We start from the raw sequence: 23,734 nt of genomic DNA, 5'->3' as shown, positions 1-23,734 counted from the left end.
CAACTGACATGTACACTCACCGATCTCTTCTTTACAGCCCTCTATCTCCAGCTGTAGTGTGTCCTCTAGGTTTTCTTTCAGACACTGCTCTGCCTGAATCTGCTCTTTTAGGAACAGAATTTCAGCCTTCAGCTTTTCCTCCAAATGCTCCGCTGCTGTGCGTGCAGAAACAATGTCCTCTCTGTACTGCAGCACCAGATTCTGAAGTTCCTGGATAGAAAAATTACATATAAAAAAACCCAAAAACAAATAGTTTAGACTGAGTGAACTGAGTGAATGAGCTTAAAATATATATATATATATATATATATATATATATATATATATATATATATTAGTACAGTCCAAAAGTTTGGAACCACTAAGATTTTTAATGTTTTTAAAAGAAGTTTCGTCTGCTCACCAAGGCTACATTTATTTAATTAAAAATACAGTAAAAAAACAGTAATATTGTGAAATATTATTACAATTTAAAATAACTGTGTACTATTTAAATATATTTGACAAAGTAATTTATTCCTGTGATGCAAAGCTGAATTTTCAGCATCATTACTCCAGTCTTCAGTGTCACATGATCCTTCAGAAATCATTCTAATATGCTGATTTGCTGCTCAATAAACATTTATGATTATTTTCAATGTTTAAAACAGTTGTGTACTTTTTTTTTTTCAGGATTCCTTGATGAATAGAAAGTTCAAAAGAACAGCATTTATCTGAAATACAAAGCTTCTGTAGCATTATACACTACCGTTCAAAAGTTTGGGGTCAGTAAGAATTTTTATTTGTATTTTTTTTTAAAGAAATAAAAAAAAAATGAATACTTTTATTCAGCAAGGATGCATTAAATCAATCAAAAGTGGCAGTAAAGACATTTATAATGTTACAAAAGATTAGATTTCAGATAAACACTGTTCTTTTGAACTTTCTATTCATCAAATAATCCTGAAAAAAAATATTGTACACAAATATTTTGTACAATTGTACACATTAAATGTTTCTTGAGCAGCAGATCAGCATATTAGAATGATTTCTGAAGGATCATGTGACACTAAAGACTGGAGTAATGATGCTGAAAATTCAGCTTTGCCATCACAGGAATAAATTACTTTGTGAAATATATTCAAATAGAAAACAGTTATTTTAAATTGTAATAATATTTCACAATATTACTGTTTTTACTGTATTTTTAATTAAATAAATGTAGCCTTGGTGAGCAGACGAAACTTCTTTTAAAAACATTAAAAATCTTAGTGGTTCCAAACTTTTGGACTGTACTGTGTATACACACACACTGTATATACTGTATAAATTTATTATTTTTACCATTAAGCTTTTTTTTTTTTCTTCACTATTTTACTTTTTCCCCCATCACAGGTTTTTTAATTCTTTTCCCTATTTTTCATACTTTTAAGATTTTATTATATTTTTCTAAGATAATCAATTTCCCTGATTTTTTCCATAATTTACTAAGATTTTAATTCACCTGATTTTTCCATAATTTTTAAAGATGATATTATTAATGTTTCATAATTTTCCTAGCTTTTATCATCAATCCCTCCATTTTTCATCATAATTTTTCATCAAGATTTATTTTCATCAGTTTCTACAATTGTATTGAACATTGGTGTTTTTTCATATTACAGTTGCTGCCATTTTATAAAAGAAATAAGCCATTAGAGTCATGTGTTAAATTGATTTTTTTTGACTAAAATAAAAAAAATATTCCAAAGCATGCCTTCTGGAACACTTATTTGTCCCAAAAAGACATTTGTTACAGTAAAAATAAAAGAGAAAAAAAAAAGCAATGCCTTCCTCGGAGTGTGTAAAATCACTATAATGCAGAGATTCTTCTGTCTGAAAAAATCTGGATGAAGCACAAGTGAACTGAATAGAAGGTGCATTTAGAGTTGCAACCAGGACTGCGAAAATAAGGACTGCCCGATCAGGTGCTGTTATTAAGCCTTGCCAATGTAAATATTCAAGCGCAAGAAGATGCGAAAGAGAACTCAATTTGGTACTCGTGTGCTGTGTTAGAAGTTTTGTGTGCGCACACATCCGAAGCACATGCCCAGAAAGCCGTGCCTCTGACAGCGTGCAAATACTGAATTGATTTTCATTTCACGTCTTCTTGCACTTGAACGAACATATTTACACAAAATTGTCAAAATCTTGGTTTAGTAAACATAGTCGGTTATGTCTTATGTGAACAAACAGTTGAGAAATAAAACACGTGTAACGCTATTTTAGACCTGTGCATTTGGTCTTAAAGTTACAGTAGCCTAATATACTGCTGCTGTCTGTCATTCATGTTAATCAAACAACAAAAAATAAAATAAAATCACTCACTGCTCTTGACTGAATAACTTTCTTAAGGATTAATCTATATTTAATTTATACAGTCAGTGAATATGCAGTGTTATTTTACTTTTAATTACTTTATTCAATTTCTGTACCTGAAAACTACTGTTAGACCTACCTGAAAAACCTGAAAAGCAGTTTATTTCATTTGAATATTTGTTCTATTGTATTTATTTGTTCTATTACTCATAATTTGATTATTTGTTCTTATTTTATGACTGACTGTTCACTTGTCTTTAATAATATTTGAATTTTATATAGACTATTTTGCTGTGGTATCAAAAGTGTAATGTAGAATTGTGAAATTTCACTGTTTCACTGTATCATAACTATAATTATTACGTTTTTTTTGTGGTGGGGCTAGAGAAAATGTTGGCAGGGCAGGTAAAAAGGCCAGGTCAGACCAGGCCAGCAGAAAAAATCCTTAGCTTTGAACCCTGGCAACTCTCAGACGTGCTGTAGTACCTGTACAGTGGTCGGCATGTGAAAGTCCTCTTGCTGCTGCAGCGTCATGTGAAGTCTGTGTTTACCCTGAAGACTCTCATTATCTTTCTGCAGTCTGTTCAGCTCTTCAGTCACCTGCTCTCTCGACTGTAGCAGCACAGCCTAGATACACACACACACACACACACACACACACACACACACACACACACACACACACACACACCACTTAACCTACAAAAAACACTGCAATCCACAAATGTTTTCTAAAGCATATATCCATTTAAAGTGGAAAACGATCCATTATAAAAGATGATTTTCAAAGAAATCTGCCAATGAAAATATCAGTGAGAGATTCACCGCGCATTCCTCAGGTAATAACTAACCTACAGAACCCTTTCCAGGGCGATTTATTCTGGGGATCATGTCACACCAGTTTAAGTTTATCACTTTAATAGTGCAACTTCAGATTTCATCCAGATGTGCCTCAAGCAAGCACAGAGACCATGAATTCATCACAGCCAATACTGAATGCCAAAAAACACTTTAGTGCATTAGTGCATGAAGAAATTCAAAATAGGTCTAGATCTATATTACAGAGAGGTTCTACATTAGATGTTTTTCAATGGAAAAAACTAAACATATGCTCTCTCTCACGTCCTCAAGCAAAGCAAGTGAATGTTTTTGTGTAGGAGTGTATTTGGTCATACCATCTGTTCCTGGGTGTTCCTCTTGGCCTGGCTGAAGGCCTGTTGGAGAGCACTTACGAGAGACTCAGACTCCTGAACTTTCTGCTTCAACTCTAAGATCTGTGTGCCAGACAAATGAAAATTAACTCAAGTCGTTTGACTTGGAAGAACAGTAACATTCAGAGCAGTCGTTACATTCTTCACATTTAAACACTGTGGCTTTGTTTAAAAACAGTAGTCAGCAAAGCCATATTGCCTACACTAGTGTTAAAGAGTCTTCTTTTAAAAATATTTTAAAAATCTTATGCTCACCAAGGCTGCATTTATTTGATCAAAAATACAAGACAGTAATGTTGTGAAATATTAATGCAAGTTAAAATAACAATTTTCTATTTTAATATATTTTTAAATGTAATTTATTCCTGTGATGGGAAAGCTGAATTTTCAGCATCATTACTCCAGTCTTTAGTGTCACATGATCCTTCAGAAAACATTCTAATATGCTGATTTGCTGCTCAAGAAACATTTCTTATTATTATCAATGTTTGAAACATTTGTGCTGCTTAATATTTTTTCTTTTTTTGTCTTAACTGTCACTTTTGATCAATTTATGCATTCTTAATGCATGCTGAATAAAAGTATTGATTTCTCACCAAAAAAAAAAAAATCTATACCTATATTGTACAAAAGGATGGTGGATGTAAATCAGAAAAATTAAATATATAATTTTTTATTCATTCATGAAAGTCCTGGACAGAAAATAATACAAATAACAAATATTAGGCAAAATATATGTGCTTTGCAACATGCTAACATGCATAAAAGTGACTATATATAACTCATACCAAATATAACTCAAATAAAAATTTTAAAAACTCATAAATATGACTAAATATAACTCATAAAATATCTTTTTGATGTGAGGAAACATTATAAAGACGTAACATTACAGCAGTTTGCACACTGTATATGATGCTCCAATTAGTACATGTGATCACATTCCATGATTACCCTGTCAATGGGTTTGTGCGTCACTAATGCTGCCTTCACATTCTCTAGGAATTATCATAATTTCAAAATTTGAATGCGATGACCTGTTAATCACGACTTCAGAAGTAGGAATTATCTAATTTCCGATAGCACGTGAAGGCAGCATAAATCCATTAGAAATATCATCTTTACCTTGGCAGTAGTTTCCTCATTGGCCTGTTTCACAGAGTCCTCTAACTCCTGCCTCTCATTCATCGTCCGCTCCAGCTGATCGTTCGCCTGCCGCAACATGACCTGAAGCTTTTTAACCTGAAGGCATCAAAGGAAGTTCACAGTGATTATCCTTTTGAATAATTTCAATAGGGGTCTTGTACGTGATTTTAACGGCATAAAATGACAAACCTGTTCTCTTGTGTCGGCCTCTTGTCCCTGAATGACCTGCAGCTGTTTCTCATAATTAGAGCACATATCACATCGCCGCCCCAACTTCCTTCCAGCATTCTTCAACTGGGGTGAAACCACAAAAACAAACATAAAATGTGTTATGAAAGGTTAAGGCATTTTTTAAGGATATCCCCTCACTGCTGACCATTTTAAACAACAGTATGCTACACTGTTGTCACGTGAACTTGTTACATTGCATGTTTAATTCAGCAAACAGTGTCAGCTCATCCTCTCAAAAATATTCTGCATTTTTAAAACAATTCTGTAAAGACGTCATTACTTTTGGCATTCGAAGTAACTAAAAACCAAGATACATTGATCCGGTTCATTCCTCACAATGCAAATGGAAAGTCAAGTGCATAGCATTGTGGGATACAGTTTCTTGTATTTCCTACAGAAATCGTTTTTTGTAATGAGTCAATCAGTCATTTGCAATGATTTTGCACTGATTTAAGTTTCACGATCCTAACCTGACTTTAATCACACTGATTCAAACAAGTAACTTCTGAGCTTGTGAAATTTAACAACTTACAAGAACCAGCTGAAAAGTCATTTGTTTGTAAACTGAACTATACTGGTTGCATTGTTTGTATGTTTCTTATTCATCAAAAAGAACTGGCTCAAAAGAGTCATTTGTTTGTGAATTGAACATTTATTAAACTACCGACATACTAGTTGCGCTGTATGTTTCTGATTCGACAAAAACAACCGGCTTAAAAGAGTAATTTGTTTGTGTTTTGTTTCTGATTCACTAAAAAAATGCTCAAAAAGAGTTTGTTTGTGAATTAAACCAGTGCTTGAAATGGGACGGTATGTGCCGGCACACAGTACTGGCACTTCTCCATTTTGACAACCGCAAGTTGTCCTTGCGTACCGGCAATTCCTGACATGGCATTCTTCGGGAGTGCATTTTGAACTTATCGGGAATACCAGCATTTTTATTTTTCCACTTTAAGCACAGAATTAAACTACCAACATACTGGTTGCGCTGTATGTTTCGGATTCACTAAAAACAACTGGCTCAAAAGAGTCATTTGTTTGCACTTTGTTTCTGATTCACCAATGTAAGACTGGAGAAACTGGAAAATGCCAGGCCGTCTGGTTGAGGAACAAATAATGCTTGAGCAGACAAAGGACGTTTCTGGAAATTAACATCTGAACTCTCCATTGTGAAAATAACATCCCCACCCGAGATGCAATGACACTGAGTAAATCACCTTTAATTTACATTTCTGTCCCTTTACCCTCTTCATCCCCCATCTCTTCTCTCCACAAGCTGAAACCATTTGAAATTCACCCAAGAATCTATATGGTTTAATGTGAAAAATTATCATACAACACTATACATGTTTGGTATCATTTGAAATGTCTCATTGCGACTGGTACAAAGGTCTCGTTCCCCCAGAAGTAAACCAGAAGGTAATAAGATTTAGAGATATTTTGCTTTCTGTGGTAGTTGTGAACCCTTTCACAGGGTCTTTCAATGCAAATGCATTTCTGTTCCCAAAAAGGTGTACCAAGTCTGGGACCCTGATTAATGCAAATTCCCATTGTAACTCATGTTTCAATTTGAAAGAAGTTCCTGTCTTTTTCTGAGTATTTAAAGAGATGTTGCAGGAGGCTCAGGGCACGATTCTGTAGCCAGGTCGGCCCGTAATGCTTTGTGTCCTTCAGACACTCAGCATTATGCATCTTTCTGATGTCAGGTATTCATCTTTTACTCTTTATTTCAGAAAAAAAAATTGTGTGTTTTGTATCGATTATCTTTGAATTGATTATGTAATTGGCATGATACGTTTACCTGATTAATAAATTGTTACGTTTGATTTTATTCTGACTTACTCTGAAATTATTGACTCTAGTAGATTTTGTTAAGTCCATAACCCACAAATCTACACTCGGGTTAGTAACGGACTGAAGTACAGCTTAGGTGGAGAAGTGGGGCACACCAACCGATATTTTAGAACTCTGACTAACACACTGGCATTAGTTATGTATACTTAGACCAGGGCTCGTCAACTGGCGGCCCACAGGCCAAATCCGGCCCGCCAATCATCTTCATCCAGCCCGCGGCACCCCAATCTCCCTCCTCCTCTTTTCCTGGTGGTGCGGCTAAATTTGGTTAGATACGTGGCTGCAGTGGCGCCTGCAACTGTATGTACCATGCACGCTCCTCCAAATGACCTGAGAAACGTTTTCTGTGTGAATATTTCAGCAGTTATTATGTGTGTTCCGTATTTCTGTCTATAGAACCAGCAATATCTATCGTTCGTGAATTAATCATTCTTTTGTCTCGATTCTTTCTTTTCCGTGAATTAGCCAAACGCGCTTGCATAACGTTCTGAAATTATTTGAATTCGTTCGGACCGCTCTGTCACTGAATCATCTGTAGTTGTTTCTCGGTCAGTAACAACAAGTACAGAACAAATAGTGCTGTTTTCATGCGTTTCACTAGTTTACTTGAACTACGCAGCACGGCCCAGTGGATAACGGAACGGAAGTTTAAAGAAGCTGCGTTTATTCCCGGACACCATTATTAAACAGCATTGCGACATCTAGTGAGAAGCATTTCAATTCAACACACAATTCTCGTTTACAAACTACAAATCACTCGATGATTAAACTAGTTTTAAATCGGATGAAACAGCCTCAACATTCCCAACAAGACTGATGAGGAAAACAGGAGAAATGTGCCATGAATGAAGATAGAAGACTTTTAAATCCCCAAATCACCACCCTTGCAAACATTGATGAACTGAACGAACTGTAGTGAATTACCATGGTTTGTGGAAATGTGGAATATTTATATTGAAAACTATGTTATAGCCATTTATATTGCAATATATTTATTAGGTGGGTAGGGGAATATATAATTCATGTCTTTGTGAAGGTGTAGTTTGTACCCGTGTTTGGGCATTTTTTTAATAGGCCTATATAACATATCATAATAAAATATCATTTGATAGTGGTAGTGAGTAGCCATGTATGGTTTTACCTGTGGTTACCAAGTCTCACTGTGAGAATATTTTCATTTAAGCCTAATAATTAATAAAATGCTTAATTTATGACTTATTTAATAATAATTAATAAAATGATTAATTATTTGAAGAGCCCTATTTGAAGAGCCCTGACTTAGACTGTGTAGGTGTTAAATAATTTCTTATTTCTTGGGCTTCACTTTTTGACTTTGTGTCTTGGGCTTTTTCCATTGTGCACATCATGTACCTACCTAGACAAAACAAGAAGTAGTAGTCCTTGGACACAATGACACTCTCACACGCAGCCAGACGTTTAAGACACACACACAGACACATTTACGCACATACATTTCTTACTTGTTTATATTATATTATTATTATATTTCTTGAAATGCTATACATGGTAAGGTTTGATTCTTAAGTCGTATGATTGGATGCTCAAGCCATCCTGGAGATTGTTGTTTGACCTATATCTATAAATATGACCCTTCTTCCTGAATAAATCTGAGAATGCTTTGTTCCACACTTGATCTGTGTCTGCTTGGTCATTCTCCAGAGATCTCGCGCTGCTGCTTCCACACATCACAGGGGTTGAGGCGTCCTTTTCTAAACTGATGACTGAGACTACAAATATTCGACCTGAGACTGAGATTTTAATCTAACAGCAGGCTAATAATGGGTTTTCCGTTCAGAACAACAGCGTGTTGTTTGACCAATCTGAATAGGGTGAGCCTCAACCTCTGATTATTGTAATATTATTCTAACTAAGTATAAGGGGGAAACCACGGCATGATTACATAAAGTTACCATTAGAGGAAGTTAAATTGGTCAGCTTGGTTCTATGGTATTGGTCATGACCTCTGGTTAGATATAGTCTTACTTTAATTCAATGTGTTCAGATCTATGGGGACTAAATAATGTATTCTAGAATGAGCAAAGTGGGTATGGCCCCTATAATATTAGTCATCACCTCTGTCTAATGACCAAGACTGACGAGTTTGTGAGTATGAGATCGTATACCCGGCCGGTGCGAGACTCAAAGCGCTATAGGAATCCGAATGAACAAGTACAATAAGAGTAAAGAGTCAAATAGAATAATCAAGTGTAGCTAAACTATTATACAAACGACCAATAATCAACTGGCATTCTAAAGTAATTCGAGGTCATAATAAAATGGAGTCAGATAAAAGTTTATTTGGAATTAAAACTACTTTGCCATGCTGAAAAGACTGAATGAGCAAGAAACCTTCCCCGCCCTATGGGAAACCGTCGTTGGGCCAATTGGGTGGGCCTTACAACCAAGAAGGACTGGCCCAAAAGAGTCATTTGTTTGCACTTTGTTTCTGATTCACTAAAAACAAACCAGTTCAAAAGAGTCATTTGTTTGTGAAATGAACTATGCTGGTTGCATTGTTTGTATGTTTCTGATTCATCAAAAAGAACTGGCTCAAAAGAGTCATTTGTTTGTGTTTTGTTTCTGATTTAATAAAAAAATAAAAAAATAAAACTCAAGAGTCATTTGTTTGTGAATTAAACTGCCAACATACTGGTTGCACTATATGTTTTTGACTGATCAAAAACAACTGGCTTAAAAGAGTCATTTGTTTGCGCTTTATGTTTCTGATTCACTAAAAAGAACTGGTTCAAAAGAGTCTTTTCTTTGCGAATTGGACAATGGTTGCACTGTAGGTTACTGATGGCCATATAAAAGCATATGTAGCACAAGTAGGTCCAACATGAATTCCGTGGATTGAAAGAAACTGGTATACTGCACACAGTATAAATACTGTGTAGTTCAAAACATTTTTCAAGCAATATGATAGTATGCTATTCCAAACATAACCTTAACTCTTCTTTTAGATCATAACATATTTTTACTTGCACTGTACAGATAACAAAACACAGACTTTAAACTAGACAGCCGAGTCATCAAATATGTTCAACCTAGAAATAAACAAAAACAGCCATTCAAAGCATCTACTAACTAACCTCTTGCTGGAGCAGATTCCACTCGCTCTCGCTGACCATTCGGTAGCCAGTCGGAGGCAGGTAAGCCGTATCGGCCATATGAGATATGCTGGACAGGAGTGATGCGGTCTCCTCCTGCTCTGGGGTCATGGCCTTAATGGCCTTCTCCTGGTCCTTGGTGAGGAGAAAGTGTCCCGGCTGGAGGGATGATATGGAGGTGGTGTCCATGCTATCAAAGCCCACACAGTCTGCCCCCACTAGAGGACCAAAGTCTGACTCGTCCAGCTGGCTGGCTGACTTGGCCTTGTTGTTCTGTCCACCCAGCCCATGAGGCTGTAGGGCCCCTCCGGAAGAACCCAGACTGTCTGTGGACTGCACTCTCCGAAGCCCGTCTTTATAAGGGTCAGAGCTGTCTGGGCGGCCTGGGGTGTCTGCGTCCAGAGAGTGCAAAGAGCTGTGGATACTGTGGCTGAGGTGAGACTGAGATCAAAAAGAGAAAGAGAAAACATCAGTTCACGTGTGCTGTGCAGTCACAAAGGTTTATCATTTGCATGCGTTTTCAAACTTAGTAGTTCTTTTTTTTTTTTTTAAAAAAGGGCAATAAGCAGTGAAAGAGAACTAATTTCACTCTATGCGCACTGTCTGAAAAACGTGCGTACATAAAGCCGCTGCTCAGAGCGTGCGAGTACTGAACTGAGTTCTTTGCGCCACCTAATTGGGCTTTAAATGGTCAAATACACATACTTGTGTGTCAAAATACCCATCTTTGCAAGTATCCTCATAAGCACTGTCAATTATGTCTTAAGTGAACAAACAGTTGAGAAAGAAAATGCTTGTGAATTTATATATTGGATCTGAGCATTCGGTCTTAAAGCGACAGTAGCCTAATATACCAGCTGTCGTCTGAGAGTGAAAAGAGAAAATCTCTCACTGCTCTTGACTGAATCACTTTTGTAACTTTAATAAGAATAAATGTATATTTAATTTACACAGTAAAGACTATGCAGAGTTTTTTTTATACATTTGATTACTTTATACAATTTACGTAGTATTTCTTATTTTTAGTGCTTGAAGTTTTTCAGGTAGGTCTATTTCATTTATGACTTTGTTCTATTGTAGTTTGCTTTCCTATTTGCTTGAAATTTGTGTCATAATTTTGGTCTCATCACCCACCCCTAATATAAGTGATCATCCGGATTTAGATCTACCTATATTATAATTATAGTGTTGTCAAGCAGATAAAGCGTTGCCAGGCTTTGATTTCCCCGGCATCAAAAGGTACATATAAATGTCAGGAAACTCGATTCTTGGCCACATGTCAATGTCCATGGACCACTATGGATATAATTTATGAAGATAATCATTTGTTTTATTCCCAATTTCGCAGTTTCTCCTACTAAAGCCCATCATGTTACAGGATGTTTTGCCACTCAGTCCAGCTGAGGGGGTGTGTCCTAGCAGGACAGTGACATCAATGTATTCCCTCTATATTTGTAACAGTATTTTAGCAATAACTATAATCGGAGCAGTAAAGTTTTCGTTTGCATAATTGTAAGGGGCTTTCACACCGAATAGTTCTAGGAATTCAGTTTTTAGGAACTAGCCACTAAGAGAACTAATTTCTCCCCCAGCCCATGTTCCTGGTTGCAACACAACCCTACAGACAACCGGTATATGCCATTATCACTGTTTTCCATGTTCGTGAAGTAAATATGTTTACATGGCTTTTTAAAAATGCCGGGTGCCGGTGTTTGACATGCGTTTGACCAATCAACGTAGCCTTATGTCACTGATAGTTCCTATAGTGCTGGTTTAGACCCTATTCTGAAGTAGGAGCTAATTTAGTTCCCTCAAAAGGAGTTCCTAGAACTAAAATCATTCCTAGTTCCTGCGGTGCGAACATGGCAAAATCCGGGTACTTCAGCCAATAGTTCTAGGAACTTAGAAAAGGTTCCTCTGGTGCGAAAGCCCCTATAGTAACTACAGTATGTTACCTTTAAATGAATTAAAGGGAGTTATAGTTCTAGCTTTAGTGAAGTTTACATGAGTGACACTGATACCTCTTCTATGGAGAGTCCGAGCAGAGAGTCCTCCACTGCTTCTGCATGCTCTGTCCCATCATCCTCACTTGCCTCTTTAGCCTGACTCAATTGCTCTTTCTCATCCTCCTCCTGGTAAAATGTATAAATGTTGGCATAAATGTCAAAATGGCACTGAACTACCCAGATGCAACACAATAACGCAACAAGATAAATCCACTCACTTTCAATTTTGGATGGTTCACCCAAGTAAATGTTCTTTATTCAACCTTAATGTTGTTCTAAAGATGTATGTGGTGTCAGATAACAAAAGAAGATATTTTCAAGAATGCTGGGGTCCAAAAACATCGGCCACCATAGATTTTCAATGTATGGAGTGAAAAAAAAAAAAAAAAAATAAATAAATAATAATAATAATAATAATAATAATAATTCAAAAAATCTTCTAAACTATGAACTAGAACATGAACTATCCCTTTAATAAAAATTGGTTTTCATTTCTGCTAAGTAGCTCTGCCTATTATGAAATATCTACAATCCCACTCCATACTGACCTAAGCTAAACTGAATTGTCAGAATTGTTGCTGCATTTAGCACTTTAGGTTTTAGTGAGACCAGAAAAATGTTCTTCATACATGCATACTTCTACACTTAGTAAGCAACCTCAATTGAGAATTCCTTTGAGTCTGCATTTTTAATAACCGATTTAATTAATACTTCCAGCTCATTTATATATATATATATATATATATATATATATATATATAAAAATAAAAGTACCTGGTCCCTCTTCTTCATCTCCTCCACCTGCCGCAGCTGCTCGGAGGACAGCACGCTCTCAATGCGCTGCATGTCTTGCATCAACAGCCGCTGCGACTCCAGGAACTGATCGTTGGCACGCTGCCAAGTGTGTTTCAGCTGATTGTGCTGCTGCCGCTCCAACTCCAGCAGGTGAACCACTTAAAGAAACCACAATTCAAAGAGGATGTCAATCAGCTGAACAACTGACTTTGTACTGGGTTATAAAGTGAAAGTGACAGTGATGGCCAAGTATGGTAACCCATATTCAGAATTTGTCTTCTGCATTTAACCCATCCAAGTTAGTGCACACACATTAGGAGCAGTGAGTAGTGATCACACACACACACACGCACACACACACACAGCAAACAATGGACACACACACGGAGCAGTGGGCAGCCATTTGCAGTGATTGGGGGTTAGGGCACATCAGTCATGGATATTGAGGGTGGAAGAAAGCACTGTTCATTCACTCCCAAAGTACATTTTTCTGTCAGTACTGAGAATCGAAACCACAACTTCCAGCTTAAGTCTGACCTAAGTCTGCCCCCTGACCTGTCAGTACAAGCACTTCACTCGCATTTGTGTGTATGCGAATAACAATTTTGGTGTACTTGTGCGAGTGACATCTGATCACAACTTATGATGATATAAAACACCATCAGCACAAACTCATGCATCTAACCTCACAGTGTATAAAATACATTTCACATTGTGATAGACAGCAGTTCAATACCATATAAGTCAACAAAGAAAGTGTGCAAAGGTTTACTACCATGTGAAAGAGCATTCACACAGGATGTATTCGGTCTCGCAAATGCTACATATCGCCGCTTTCTGAGCAACTAACACCATGAACGACAAATTAAGACAGCGTGTCATGTTAAAAATAGTTTAACTCTTAAAAACGTGCCTTGTGACCTTGCATCCTGTTTATTTAATGCAAAACCATCCTTTATGCACATCCTGATATGACATTAAGGTGTAGCGCTTTAAATAAGACAGTGTATTATATATAATTCACTGTCTTATAAAAAACACTATACCTTAATATCATATCAGGAGGTGCATACAAGATTGTGCTTGCTAAATCAAAGCTAGTGTTAAGTGTTATGACCACATAGTGTCCATTCAAAATGTGGGGTCAGTAAGATTTTGTTACATCAAAAACAGTAACTGTGTGAAATATTACATTTATTTTAAAATATAATTTATTCCTGTGATGGCAAAGCTAAATTTTCTTAATCTTTACTGCAGTCTTCAGTGTCACATGATCCTTCAGAAATCATTCTAATATGCTGATTTCTTATTATTATCAATGTTGAAACCTGTTGTGATGCATAATATTTTTGTGGACACCATTATTATTACATTTTTTTCCCATGAATCTTTGATGCTGTTCAGTATAAATGAACAGCATTTATTTGAAATAGAAATATTTTGTAGCATTATAAATGTCTTTACAGTCACTATGGATTAGATTATTAGTTTGTGTGCTTGCTGAATAAAAGAACTGACCCCACAGTGTCAACTTCGTAGAAGAAGAGAAAACATTGTTGAATAAAGTTGTTAGTTTTGTTTTGTTTTTGCGCACAAAAAGTATTCTCGTCGCTTCATAACATTAAGGTTGAACCACTGTAGTCACTTTGACTATTTTATCAATCCATTTAATACCTTTCTGGACCTCAAATGACAGCATTTACATTGCTTTCTATGGGGAATAAAAACCTCTTGGATTTCATCAAAAATATTTTAATTTGTGTGTGTTCCGAAGATGAAAGAATGTCTTACAGGTTTGGAATGACACGAGGGTGAGTAATTAATGACAGAAATTTTATTTTTGTGTGAACTCTAACAGTTGATTTGTATTGTGTATTTACCATGGTAACTGTACTTCCCGTAACCTTAAAGGATTAGTTCACTTTCAAATAAAATTTTCCTGATAATTTACTCACCCCCATGTCATCCAAGATGTTCATGTCTTTCTTTCTTCAATCGATAAGACACACAAATGATCGCCTTGCACGTGCTTCTGCTTTCTGTATTCTTCAAAAAGCTTACGCTGTATGTCCTACGCCTTCCCTATTCAACTTACGGAACGAACAAGGCGCCAGTTCCATTTTTTTCCGTAAGTAAAATAGGGAAGGGTAGCAAATACAGTTGTATTTTTTTGAAAATGACCGATCGTTTTGATAGATAAGACCCTTATTCCTCGTCTGGTATCGTTTAAAGCCCTTTGAAGCTGCACTGAAACTGTAATTTTGACCTTCAACCGTCTGGAGGCCATTGAAGTCCACTATAAAGGAGAATAATCCTGGAATGTTTTCAATCAAAAACCTTAATTTCTTTTCGACTGAAGAAAGAAAGACATGAACATCTTGGATGACATGGGGGTGACTAAACTATCAGGAAAATTTTATTTGAAAGTGAACTAATCCTTTAACCCAAAATACCACTTTAGTTTCACTTTGTGTTATTTTCTATATTTTTGATGACTGTGGTGGCTCATACCAACTTACGAACTTTAGTTTGGGACTGCTATTTAATAGCCTTACCTCATACTGTTTATTCATCAGTGTTAGTGATAGTCTTACAATTTAGGTGTATGTTAAGTAAAGTGCTTGTGTGCGTGTCAACCATTTCTGAGAAATGAATTTGCTTGGTTCAAATTCCCATGACAATGGGAAAATGTGGGTCCCATGGCTTAATCAGTTGAGAACCACTGTTATATCTCAAGTATATCTTATATCGGTGTCTGCTTGGGCATATGCAGTAATGTGTAGATAACGCAAGTAAGTAAGTAAGTAAATAAGTAAATGAATCAATCAATTGGGTCCCTAAATATTTGGCTGTGTACTTTTGGGGTCACAATAGCTCCTAAACAAAAATGTAAGCATAGAGACTGTACAAAGCATGATGCAACGAACATGAAATGACCAAAATAAGAAGAAAATGTAGAATTACAAAAACAAATACTTGTTCTATGAAAGTGCAAGTTTGCATTAAATTTTTTTTTTTTTTTTTGCATACCTTCATGGAGTTCTTTCCGAAGTTTCTCTGCATCCTCTTGAAGGACAGATTTCTGGGTGTTGAGGACAGCAACATACATCTCCAAGTCTGTACGACATGATTTTTCAGCCTCCAGGACGTGATTGAGCTCCTTCACCTGGGAATTAACCAAGCACATGTTCATTTTTCATGATTAAAAGTAAAAGCACCCATAAACCGAGGCCTTCACGCAACCTTTAAACCACACCTTACATTTTTTATGTTTGAAAATAAAATGGCATGATCATCTACAATCTTTCAACTTTACAGCTGAGATGGCCGCTGGCTCATTGACTTCCAACAACTTTTACAAGACTCAAATGATTTATTACTCATTCCTAAGGACAAAAAATTATCATCACATAGTCATAATCATAACTAAAGGCTGTAATGCAGGTGCAAACTTGATTTATTTGGCCAGGTGTGAATTTGCCTATTCATGAGGTCATGGAATTACCACATAAAAGGAATGAAATGACACAGAAATGTGTCACGTCTAATAATAAATGTGAACAAAACAGTCTGGCTCTCAGTTCCACTTTTTGATACACCAACCTTTGCCGCCTCAAGCTCCTTAACTCGATCTTCTGAGCTTGACAGTTTGGCCTTCAGCGCTGCAATCTCGCTCTCCATTGGCATCACCACTGAGCGTAACTTCTCTGCGTCCTCCTGAGCCTAGATTGATACAAACCCAAGCTTGCTTAACAGACCCAAAACCAACATGATTCAAACACTCTCGCTTTGAGTCACAATTCCGAGAAAATATCTATGCATCATCTCTTTCACAGTTGAGTAGACATATCAAAAAGCAAACCACACCTTCTTCATGTCATTCTCTAAATTCTCCTCCTCCTGTCCCTCAGTAAGACGTCGGCGTAACTCAGCCACTTCTCGCTCCATCCCATCACGGTACTGTGACCACTGAGCGCGCTCCTGCTCCAACTTCTGCTGGAACTGCAACTTAAATTCCCGTTCTGCATCTGAACACGCATCATGTCAAGATAAGGATTCATACATCAAAACAAAATCCTCAGAAACACATTTCACATTCACAACAGATAGCAAAACAAATCTAGCTAATCCTTCCTTGTCCAAATAGGGTTTATTTATAGCATTTACAATTTAACAAGGATTACACCGAATCTCAACCCACAGAGGGACTGCAGATTTCTGTCTGCACTTCTCTCTCTACACATCATGCGTCTCTTTTTATTAAAAGGGGTCATATGAGGCTTTTTAATATTTTCCTTTGGTGTGTAATGTATCCGTTAGTGCATGTATAAGAAAAGTTACAAAGCTTATACTCTCCAAAATACTCTAGCTTGAAAAGTAAATATCGGCTTGAACTCATGCGGTAATACTGACAACATTATTAACCGTTTACATTTGCTTTACAAGCTGAAGCGTGCGATTATGGTAAAGTAAGAGACATACATTTATGGCACACGTTTCAGGTGTTTGGCCAATTATAACGCACTTGGTCAACTGGCCAATCAGAGCACTCTGAGATTTTCTGAAAGAGGGGCTTTGTAGAAATTACGGGTGTAACAGTTCCTGGTTTAAAAAATAATAATAATAATAATAATAATAATAATAGTCATTAAATTACGAGAAAAAAGTCTTATTTCTTTTATAATAAAAATAAAAGAAATAAGTAAAAAAAGATTACAAGAACAAATTCGTTAAATTATGAGAAAAATGTTGTTAAATTTCGAGAAAAAAGTCGAGATAAAATGTTGAGAATAAACTCATTAAATCATTCGGAATTCGGAATTTGTTCTCATAATTTAATGACTTTATTCTCAACATAAAGTCATTAAATTATTAAATTATTCTCGACTTTTTTTCTCGAAATTTAACAACTTTTTTTCTCATAATTTAATGACTTTATTCTCAACATTTTATCTCGACTTTTTTCTCGAAATTTAATGAGTTTTTTCTCGTAATTTAATGACTTTATTCTCAACATTTTATCTCGACTTTTTTCTCGAAATTTAACGAGTTTTTTCTCGTAATTTAATGACTTTATTCTCAACATTTTAACTCGACTTTTTTCTTGAAATTTAATGAGTTTTTTCTCGAAATTTAACAACTTTAATCCCGAGATGGTTTCATTTTTTTGTTACTGCTTGGCCCTAATCCTCTTCCGTAATTTTCAGAAGATTCTTTGATTAGAAGGTTTAAAAGCAGGGTTATTATCTTCAAAAAAAAAATAAATAAATAAATAAATTGTTAATTGAAGTAAAGATGAAATAAATTATTAATATTAGACGAAACACTAAAACAAAAATTATAACGAAATAAAATGAAAAAAAAATTTTTAATGAAACGTAGAAATGTTGATGAAAACACTAAAATTACTAAATGGAAATAACAAACCAAAAGAAAACAAAAATAAACCTAAACAGTAATAAAAAAAGTAATAAAAATAATCACGATAAAATTACTAAAAAACAAAAACTAAAATGAAAACTAAAAGAAAAATAAAACCCACTTCAAAATAACAAAAAAAATACAATAGTATATAAATAAAACTAAAATAACCGTTCAAAAGAGCAGCATTTATTTAAAAGAGAAATCTTTGGTAACATTATATATGTTTTTACTGTCACTTTTGATCAATTTAATGTGTCCTTGCTGAACAAGTATTTAGTTCTTTTAAAAAAAAAAAAAATTTGTAAAACCTGTAACGTAGGTAATATGAAAAAGGCCAATATATGGTGTCATCTATAAAGTCATTAATTGAGGGGCGTAGTGACATTAAATTGTGCTATTTATGTATTGCTTGCAAAAATTATTTCACTTTTTATTATTACTCAAAGCAAGTTAGTCTCGTAAATTAGTCTCGTAAAGCAGTTCAGTCAACTTCAGGATAGTGATGAATGATTTAGTTATTTCAAATAGCAGAAATAGCACAATAAATAAAACTTGGTTCCGAGTATCGGTTATAATATAAAAATAATCAGTATCCTATTACCTTTCATAATAGCCTGCAGTGACGCCACCTCCTCCTGCCACTGCTGCTTGACCTGGTCGATGGCTTCCTGCTTCGTGCTCTCAGAGACGGTGGCCACGGCTTTGATGGTCTCCATCTCTGCTCTAGCCTCGGCCAGCTGGTCCTGCATCTTGCTCAGCTCTGCCTGGGCCTTCTCCAGTATAGCAGTCTGCTTCTTCAGCTCATCTGAGATATTTACAAAACAAGTACAAAGGTTTATGTAGAGGAACCAGCAGGTTCAGTTCTGTAAGGCCTACAGCACTTTTTCCCTCTTCCACTGTGTCCTAAATATGACGTTTAACTAACTTAACTAGACCCTGTTTGGACCCATTTTTATTGCTGATCCTCTTGTGATAGGATCACCTGACACATTTGCACTAGGTGTAAAAGGAACCTCGTGTTCAGATCCCTGCTAACATTGTTTGGACCTTATCTGGTTTAGTACTTTTGTCCCGCCCCAGGAGAGATTAACTATGAAATAAAGATCTATGACAGCTGAACTGTTTGCTAGTTGTTTAGTCATCTGTATCTGTGTGCCTCCAGGCATGATGTGTAATGGATTGTGTTACTGTACATGTCTATTGAAAAGGTGAGAACTGGTTTGAGGAAAAGGTCAGCGAGTGCAAAACCCACATATTTTTCCCAGTAAGCGATTTCTAAGAAGCGCTGTTGAAAGTGGCTACACACTTGTAGCCAATCAGCAGTAAGGGGCGTGCACACTCATGATGGGGGAGGAGAGAGAGTGAGCAAGAGGGAGATTTGAAGAAAGACTGTAGAAAGAGTGATGATGAGAGACATTACAAAAGAGAAGGAATATCACTGGAAAACGAAGGGTTACGATCAGGCAAGAGCTTTAGGACGCGTGTTAATATTAGAAAAGCTTTCCAGCAAGTGGAAAGGCCTGAAAAAACAGATGCAGTGTTTGTGTCGTTTCTGTTCCATTGGTTTTGAGTGTTGATTTCAAATAACAGTGTTTTCAATGATTCTCAGAAATCACTTACTGTACCTTTAAAACCACAGATTAGTGTTCAAATTTCTTGGAACTACAGTGGCTCCAAAAAGAACCATTAAGCCACACTTAAAAACATTTGAATATCACTGAATGAACTGAAATAACTTTTCACAAAATGAAGTTTGTTAGATAAAACAAGATAAACTTCTATTATATACAGATATACTGCAAAACAAAGGCAAAACAAAGGCCTTGTGGATGTCAAATGTCAGTGGACCATGTTCATAGTTAATGTGATGAAATACACCTCTGGTTACTCTGCAAGGACACCTATGTTAACTTCATACAGCCAACAAGAAAATAAATTTCAAAAACATAAATAATAAAAATAAAAGAAATAAGTAAATAAAGTTTAAGTTAGAGTTAAAGTTAGGAAAACTCTAGCAAGAATTTGTATGGAGATGCAACTGATGTTAAGAAATTCAGACCCGTTCAGTGTTACTTCAGTTTTCTGTATCTCACTGGTCGATCAGCAGATATTGTAAACCATATATTACCTTCTTTAGACAGATAGAGTTCCTTAAACTTGGCCCGCTTCTGGTTGAACTCCATCTCCAGCTGTTGTTTGAGCTTCAGGAAGTCGGTTCGATCCTGCTCTTGCTCGGCCGCGCGCTGCTGCAGAACCCCTGCCAAAGCATCGCATCATCCATCAGTGCCACACATTCACAAAATCTACACCTCCAACCTCTGAATGGCACTTTGGCTCTTTACACACAGGAGTAAAATGTGTGTAAATAATGCATGATGGGACATTTTCAACAGCAAAAAGAGAGGTTGAGATATGCATGCTTGCTTGGCTAAATTATAGTGTTAGCTCTCACTAGTGTCAGTGCACAAAATATGTTTCTTGTTTTAAAAATATATTCTATATATATTTTTTGTGGATTTGTTTTATTTATTTTTATTCATTTATTTTATTTTTTTTTTTTTTTTGCTAAATTATTATTATTTTTTATTTTATTTTATTTTTTATGAAGATAATACTACCATCCAAACTTTTGAGGGCGGTATGAATTATCTATTTATTTATTTTTTAAATGTTTTTGTGCTCACCAAGGATGCAATTAATGGATAAAAAACAAACAAAAGCAAAAAAAAGTAATATTATTACAATTTAAAATAGCTGTTTTCTATTTGAATATATTTAAAAATATATGTAATGGCAAAGCTGAATTTTTACTCCAGTCTTTAGTGTCACATGACAGAAATCCTTATATGCTGATTTGGTCATTACCACCAATATTCATCACTTTACTGTCATTGTCAATTTAATGCATCCTTACTGAATTAAAGTATTAATTAAAAAAAAAAAAATAAAGATAAATAAATCTTACTGACCCAAAACATTTAAACAGTAGTACTGATTTCAAGCATTGAAAACTTTAGACCAATGAAAAAACAAAAGAGAGCTGATATTCTTTGGAGTTTAGTTCACACATGGTGTATTTGATTCTCATTCACTCACTAATCAAACATGACGTAAAAGTCGGTTACACTTTATTTTACAGTGCCGTAGTTTCAATGTAATTACTCAAATAAGTACTGAGTACCATTAATTAACTACATGTACTTACTATAGGAGTTACAGTTATGGTTTGGTTTAGGGTTAGTTATAGGGCTGTCAAACGATTAATCGCATACAAAATAAAAGTTTGAGTTTGCCTAATATATGTGGATGTACTGTGTGCAATTATTATGTATATATAAATACAAACACATCCATGTATATATGAGAAATATTTACAAGTATATATATTTATTTATATTTTTATATAATTTATATTATACATAAATACATTTTTTTTGTACATAACATATTTATCTTAAATATATACATTAATTTGTGTGTATTTATATATACATATTATTTACACACATTACTCACATATATATTATGCAAACTCAAACTTTTATTTTGTATACGATTAATCGCGATTAATTGTTTGACAGCCCTAGTTAGTTACTTGTAATTATGAATAATTTACTGTTATTATTATAGTAAGTACATGTAGTAACGTGTAACTACGGCACTGTAAAATAAAGTGTTACCTAAAAGTCTTCTTTAAACAAACAACTTTGACTTCTATACTGTGGTTGGAGCTGTAGGGACACTTATAAAAAGTGCTATAAAATTAATTTCTTTCCAAACTCAAAATAAACTCCATGATAAGCAACCAAAGACGACAACTGATCCTCATGACATTTTAAAGCTTATATACACATGAATTACATGATGTCTTGCACACTTTACTGCTGTAACACAATCAGACACACAGATAAGGATAAAGCTTCAGCTTGATTAACAGTCATTATGCCAGCTGGCACAATTGATTTAAAGAACAGCAACCTACAACAAAAACTGCTTTATTCAGTGAGGATCCCTACATCATTCCAGACCAGCAGTATTTCATCCAAGTAAATAAACAGAGACTCTAGTGTCAAGTCCAAGCCAGTACAGCCATATAGGTCAATCAACCGCAAGTATGTCCTGACAGATCATACATCTCTATCATTGGGTTTTACTCTGATTAGGCCTAAATGCGAGACTTTACAAACTCATATTTGCAGCAAAAGTCTTTGTTGGATTTGTAAAAGATGACTACACCCAAAACAACCACAAGCCTTTAGGGAGGACAGATGACTTTAACCTACACTAAAAAAAATGTAGCTCAACGGGATCAAAGCAGCAAGTGCTTTGCATATAGATTTGCATAGTAATTGGGAGAAAAAAAAAAATTGTTTTCATAAAATCTCACTTGAGCTAAAAATAATAATATAAATACATTTAAAAGCTAATGCAATTGTGGCAACTGGCCAGAGATGTGTTTACCATTTCAGCAACTGAAACTGCACATCATGAAGCACAAATAATGGATATAATGATTATATATAATTTCCCACCAGTCCATATAATCACATACATTTCTGTCATATTGTGCTTAAAGTGCTGAAGTAGACATATACAACATATTCAAAGGTTATGTTCATGTGGCAAACACATGCATGCATGGTTAAAATCAATATGTGCATCAAAACACTGTATGAACGTAAATGCACGCGAACCGTGTCACCATCTGAGCAACATTATAAACCTGTAGATATGATATTCAATCACTTCAAATATATACGATCATAAAAAACCACTGTCAGTCCTGAGAGTCTTAAACCACTGTCAGTCCAGCTGTCATCTGCTGATCACACTGGATGCAGCATCATCATGTTGACCATATAAACACGTTTCTGTGCACCTAAAAATCAGCTTTGTGCAAGAAGAGTTTTGTCAGAAACATCGACACATATCAGGGACTAAAGCATTATATGAGAGCGTTTTAATAAATAGGCAAATAATAGTGCAGGCTATCTGTCAGCCGGTTGACTGTTGCTGGCTAATCCGTGGACGAACAGGCCGCAGGCCTACAATGAGCACAGATAAATCAGCACAATAAACCTTTCGTTGAGAGAAAGACGCTTACCGTCATGTTGAGGCGGCTGGGTGGATCCCGAGGCCTGCTCGGCCATGGTTTCCCGGGGCTGAGTTTAGAAAAGCGGCTCTCTGAAGGAAAGCGAGGAGCGCCCAGCAGAACTGGCTACTAGAGACAGAGCAACGTCATTGTAGAAATAACACGCACTGCGCATGCGCACACCGAATGGGCGGAGCTGTCTTTAGAATATGATTAAAAAAACAAGACTTTGAACTTGACATTATATCTGCGTTATCTCTGTTTGTTTATTTTATAAATGCAATTTTATTTATAATATTTGTAGTGTATATGTGTCTCAATTATTATTGATTATATATTACTAGCGGTATTTTAATAAATATTTATTAATAAATAATTAATTGAATATTCAGATGCAACATCCACTATAACACAAAATAAATAAATAAATTCATAAATAAACAACTCAACAGCACTATAACCCAATAAACCAACCAACTAAACAAACAGAAAAAAGAATATATATAT

At 35.5% G+C, this 23,734-nt stretch overlaps 1 protein-coding gene across 2 annotated transcripts in view; it reads right to left on the bottom strand.

Annotated features, from left to right (window-relative positions):
* The window catches only part of rabep1 (rabaptin, RAB GTPase binding effector protein 1), a 36,652-nt gene extending 13,256 nt beyond the window's left edge, over positions 1-23,396 (bottom strand). For both annotated transcript variants that reach the window (XM_048189558.1, XM_048189559.1), the window contains exons 1-14: positions 23,240-23,396; positions 20,264-20,392; positions 18,737-18,940; positions 16,579-16,739; positions 16,315-16,434; positions 15,742-15,877; positions 12,691-12,869; positions 11,932-12,042; positions 9,893-10,351; positions 4,884-4,988; positions 4,674-4,790; positions 3,513-3,611; positions 2,824-2,964; positions 21-210 (exon numbers count right to left, since the gene is read on the bottom strand). In XM_048189558.1, the coding sequence (XP_048045515.1) occupies positions 21-210; positions 2,824-2,964; positions 3,513-3,611; positions 4,674-4,790; positions 4,884-4,988; positions 9,893-10,351; positions 11,932-12,042; positions 12,691-12,869; positions 15,742-15,877; positions 16,315-16,434; positions 16,579-16,739; positions 18,737-18,940; positions 20,264-20,392; positions 23,240-23,285 (2,197 nt within the window). In that variant the 5' untranslated portion in view covers positions 23,286-23,396. The remainder of the gene's footprint in view (positions 1-20; positions 211-2,823; positions 2,965-3,512; positions 3,612-4,673; positions 4,791-4,883; positions 4,989-9,892; positions 10,352-11,931; positions 12,043-12,690; positions 12,870-15,741; positions 15,878-16,314; positions 16,435-16,578; positions 16,740-18,736; positions 18,941-20,263; positions 20,393-23,239) is intronic.
* Positions 23,397-23,734: the final 338 nt, after the last annotated feature.

This window comes from Megalobrama amblycephala, linkage group LG4, assembly GCF_018812025.1.
Source record: "Megalobrama amblycephala isolate DHTTF-2021 linkage group LG4, ASM1881202v1, whole genome shotgun sequence".
Taxonomy (NCBI): domain Eukaryota; kingdom Metazoa; phylum Chordata; class Actinopteri; order Cypriniformes; family Xenocyprididae; genus Megalobrama; species Megalobrama amblycephala.
Note: the sequence above shows the minus strand (reverse complement) of the source record. Positions and strands in the feature narration are given on the sequence as shown.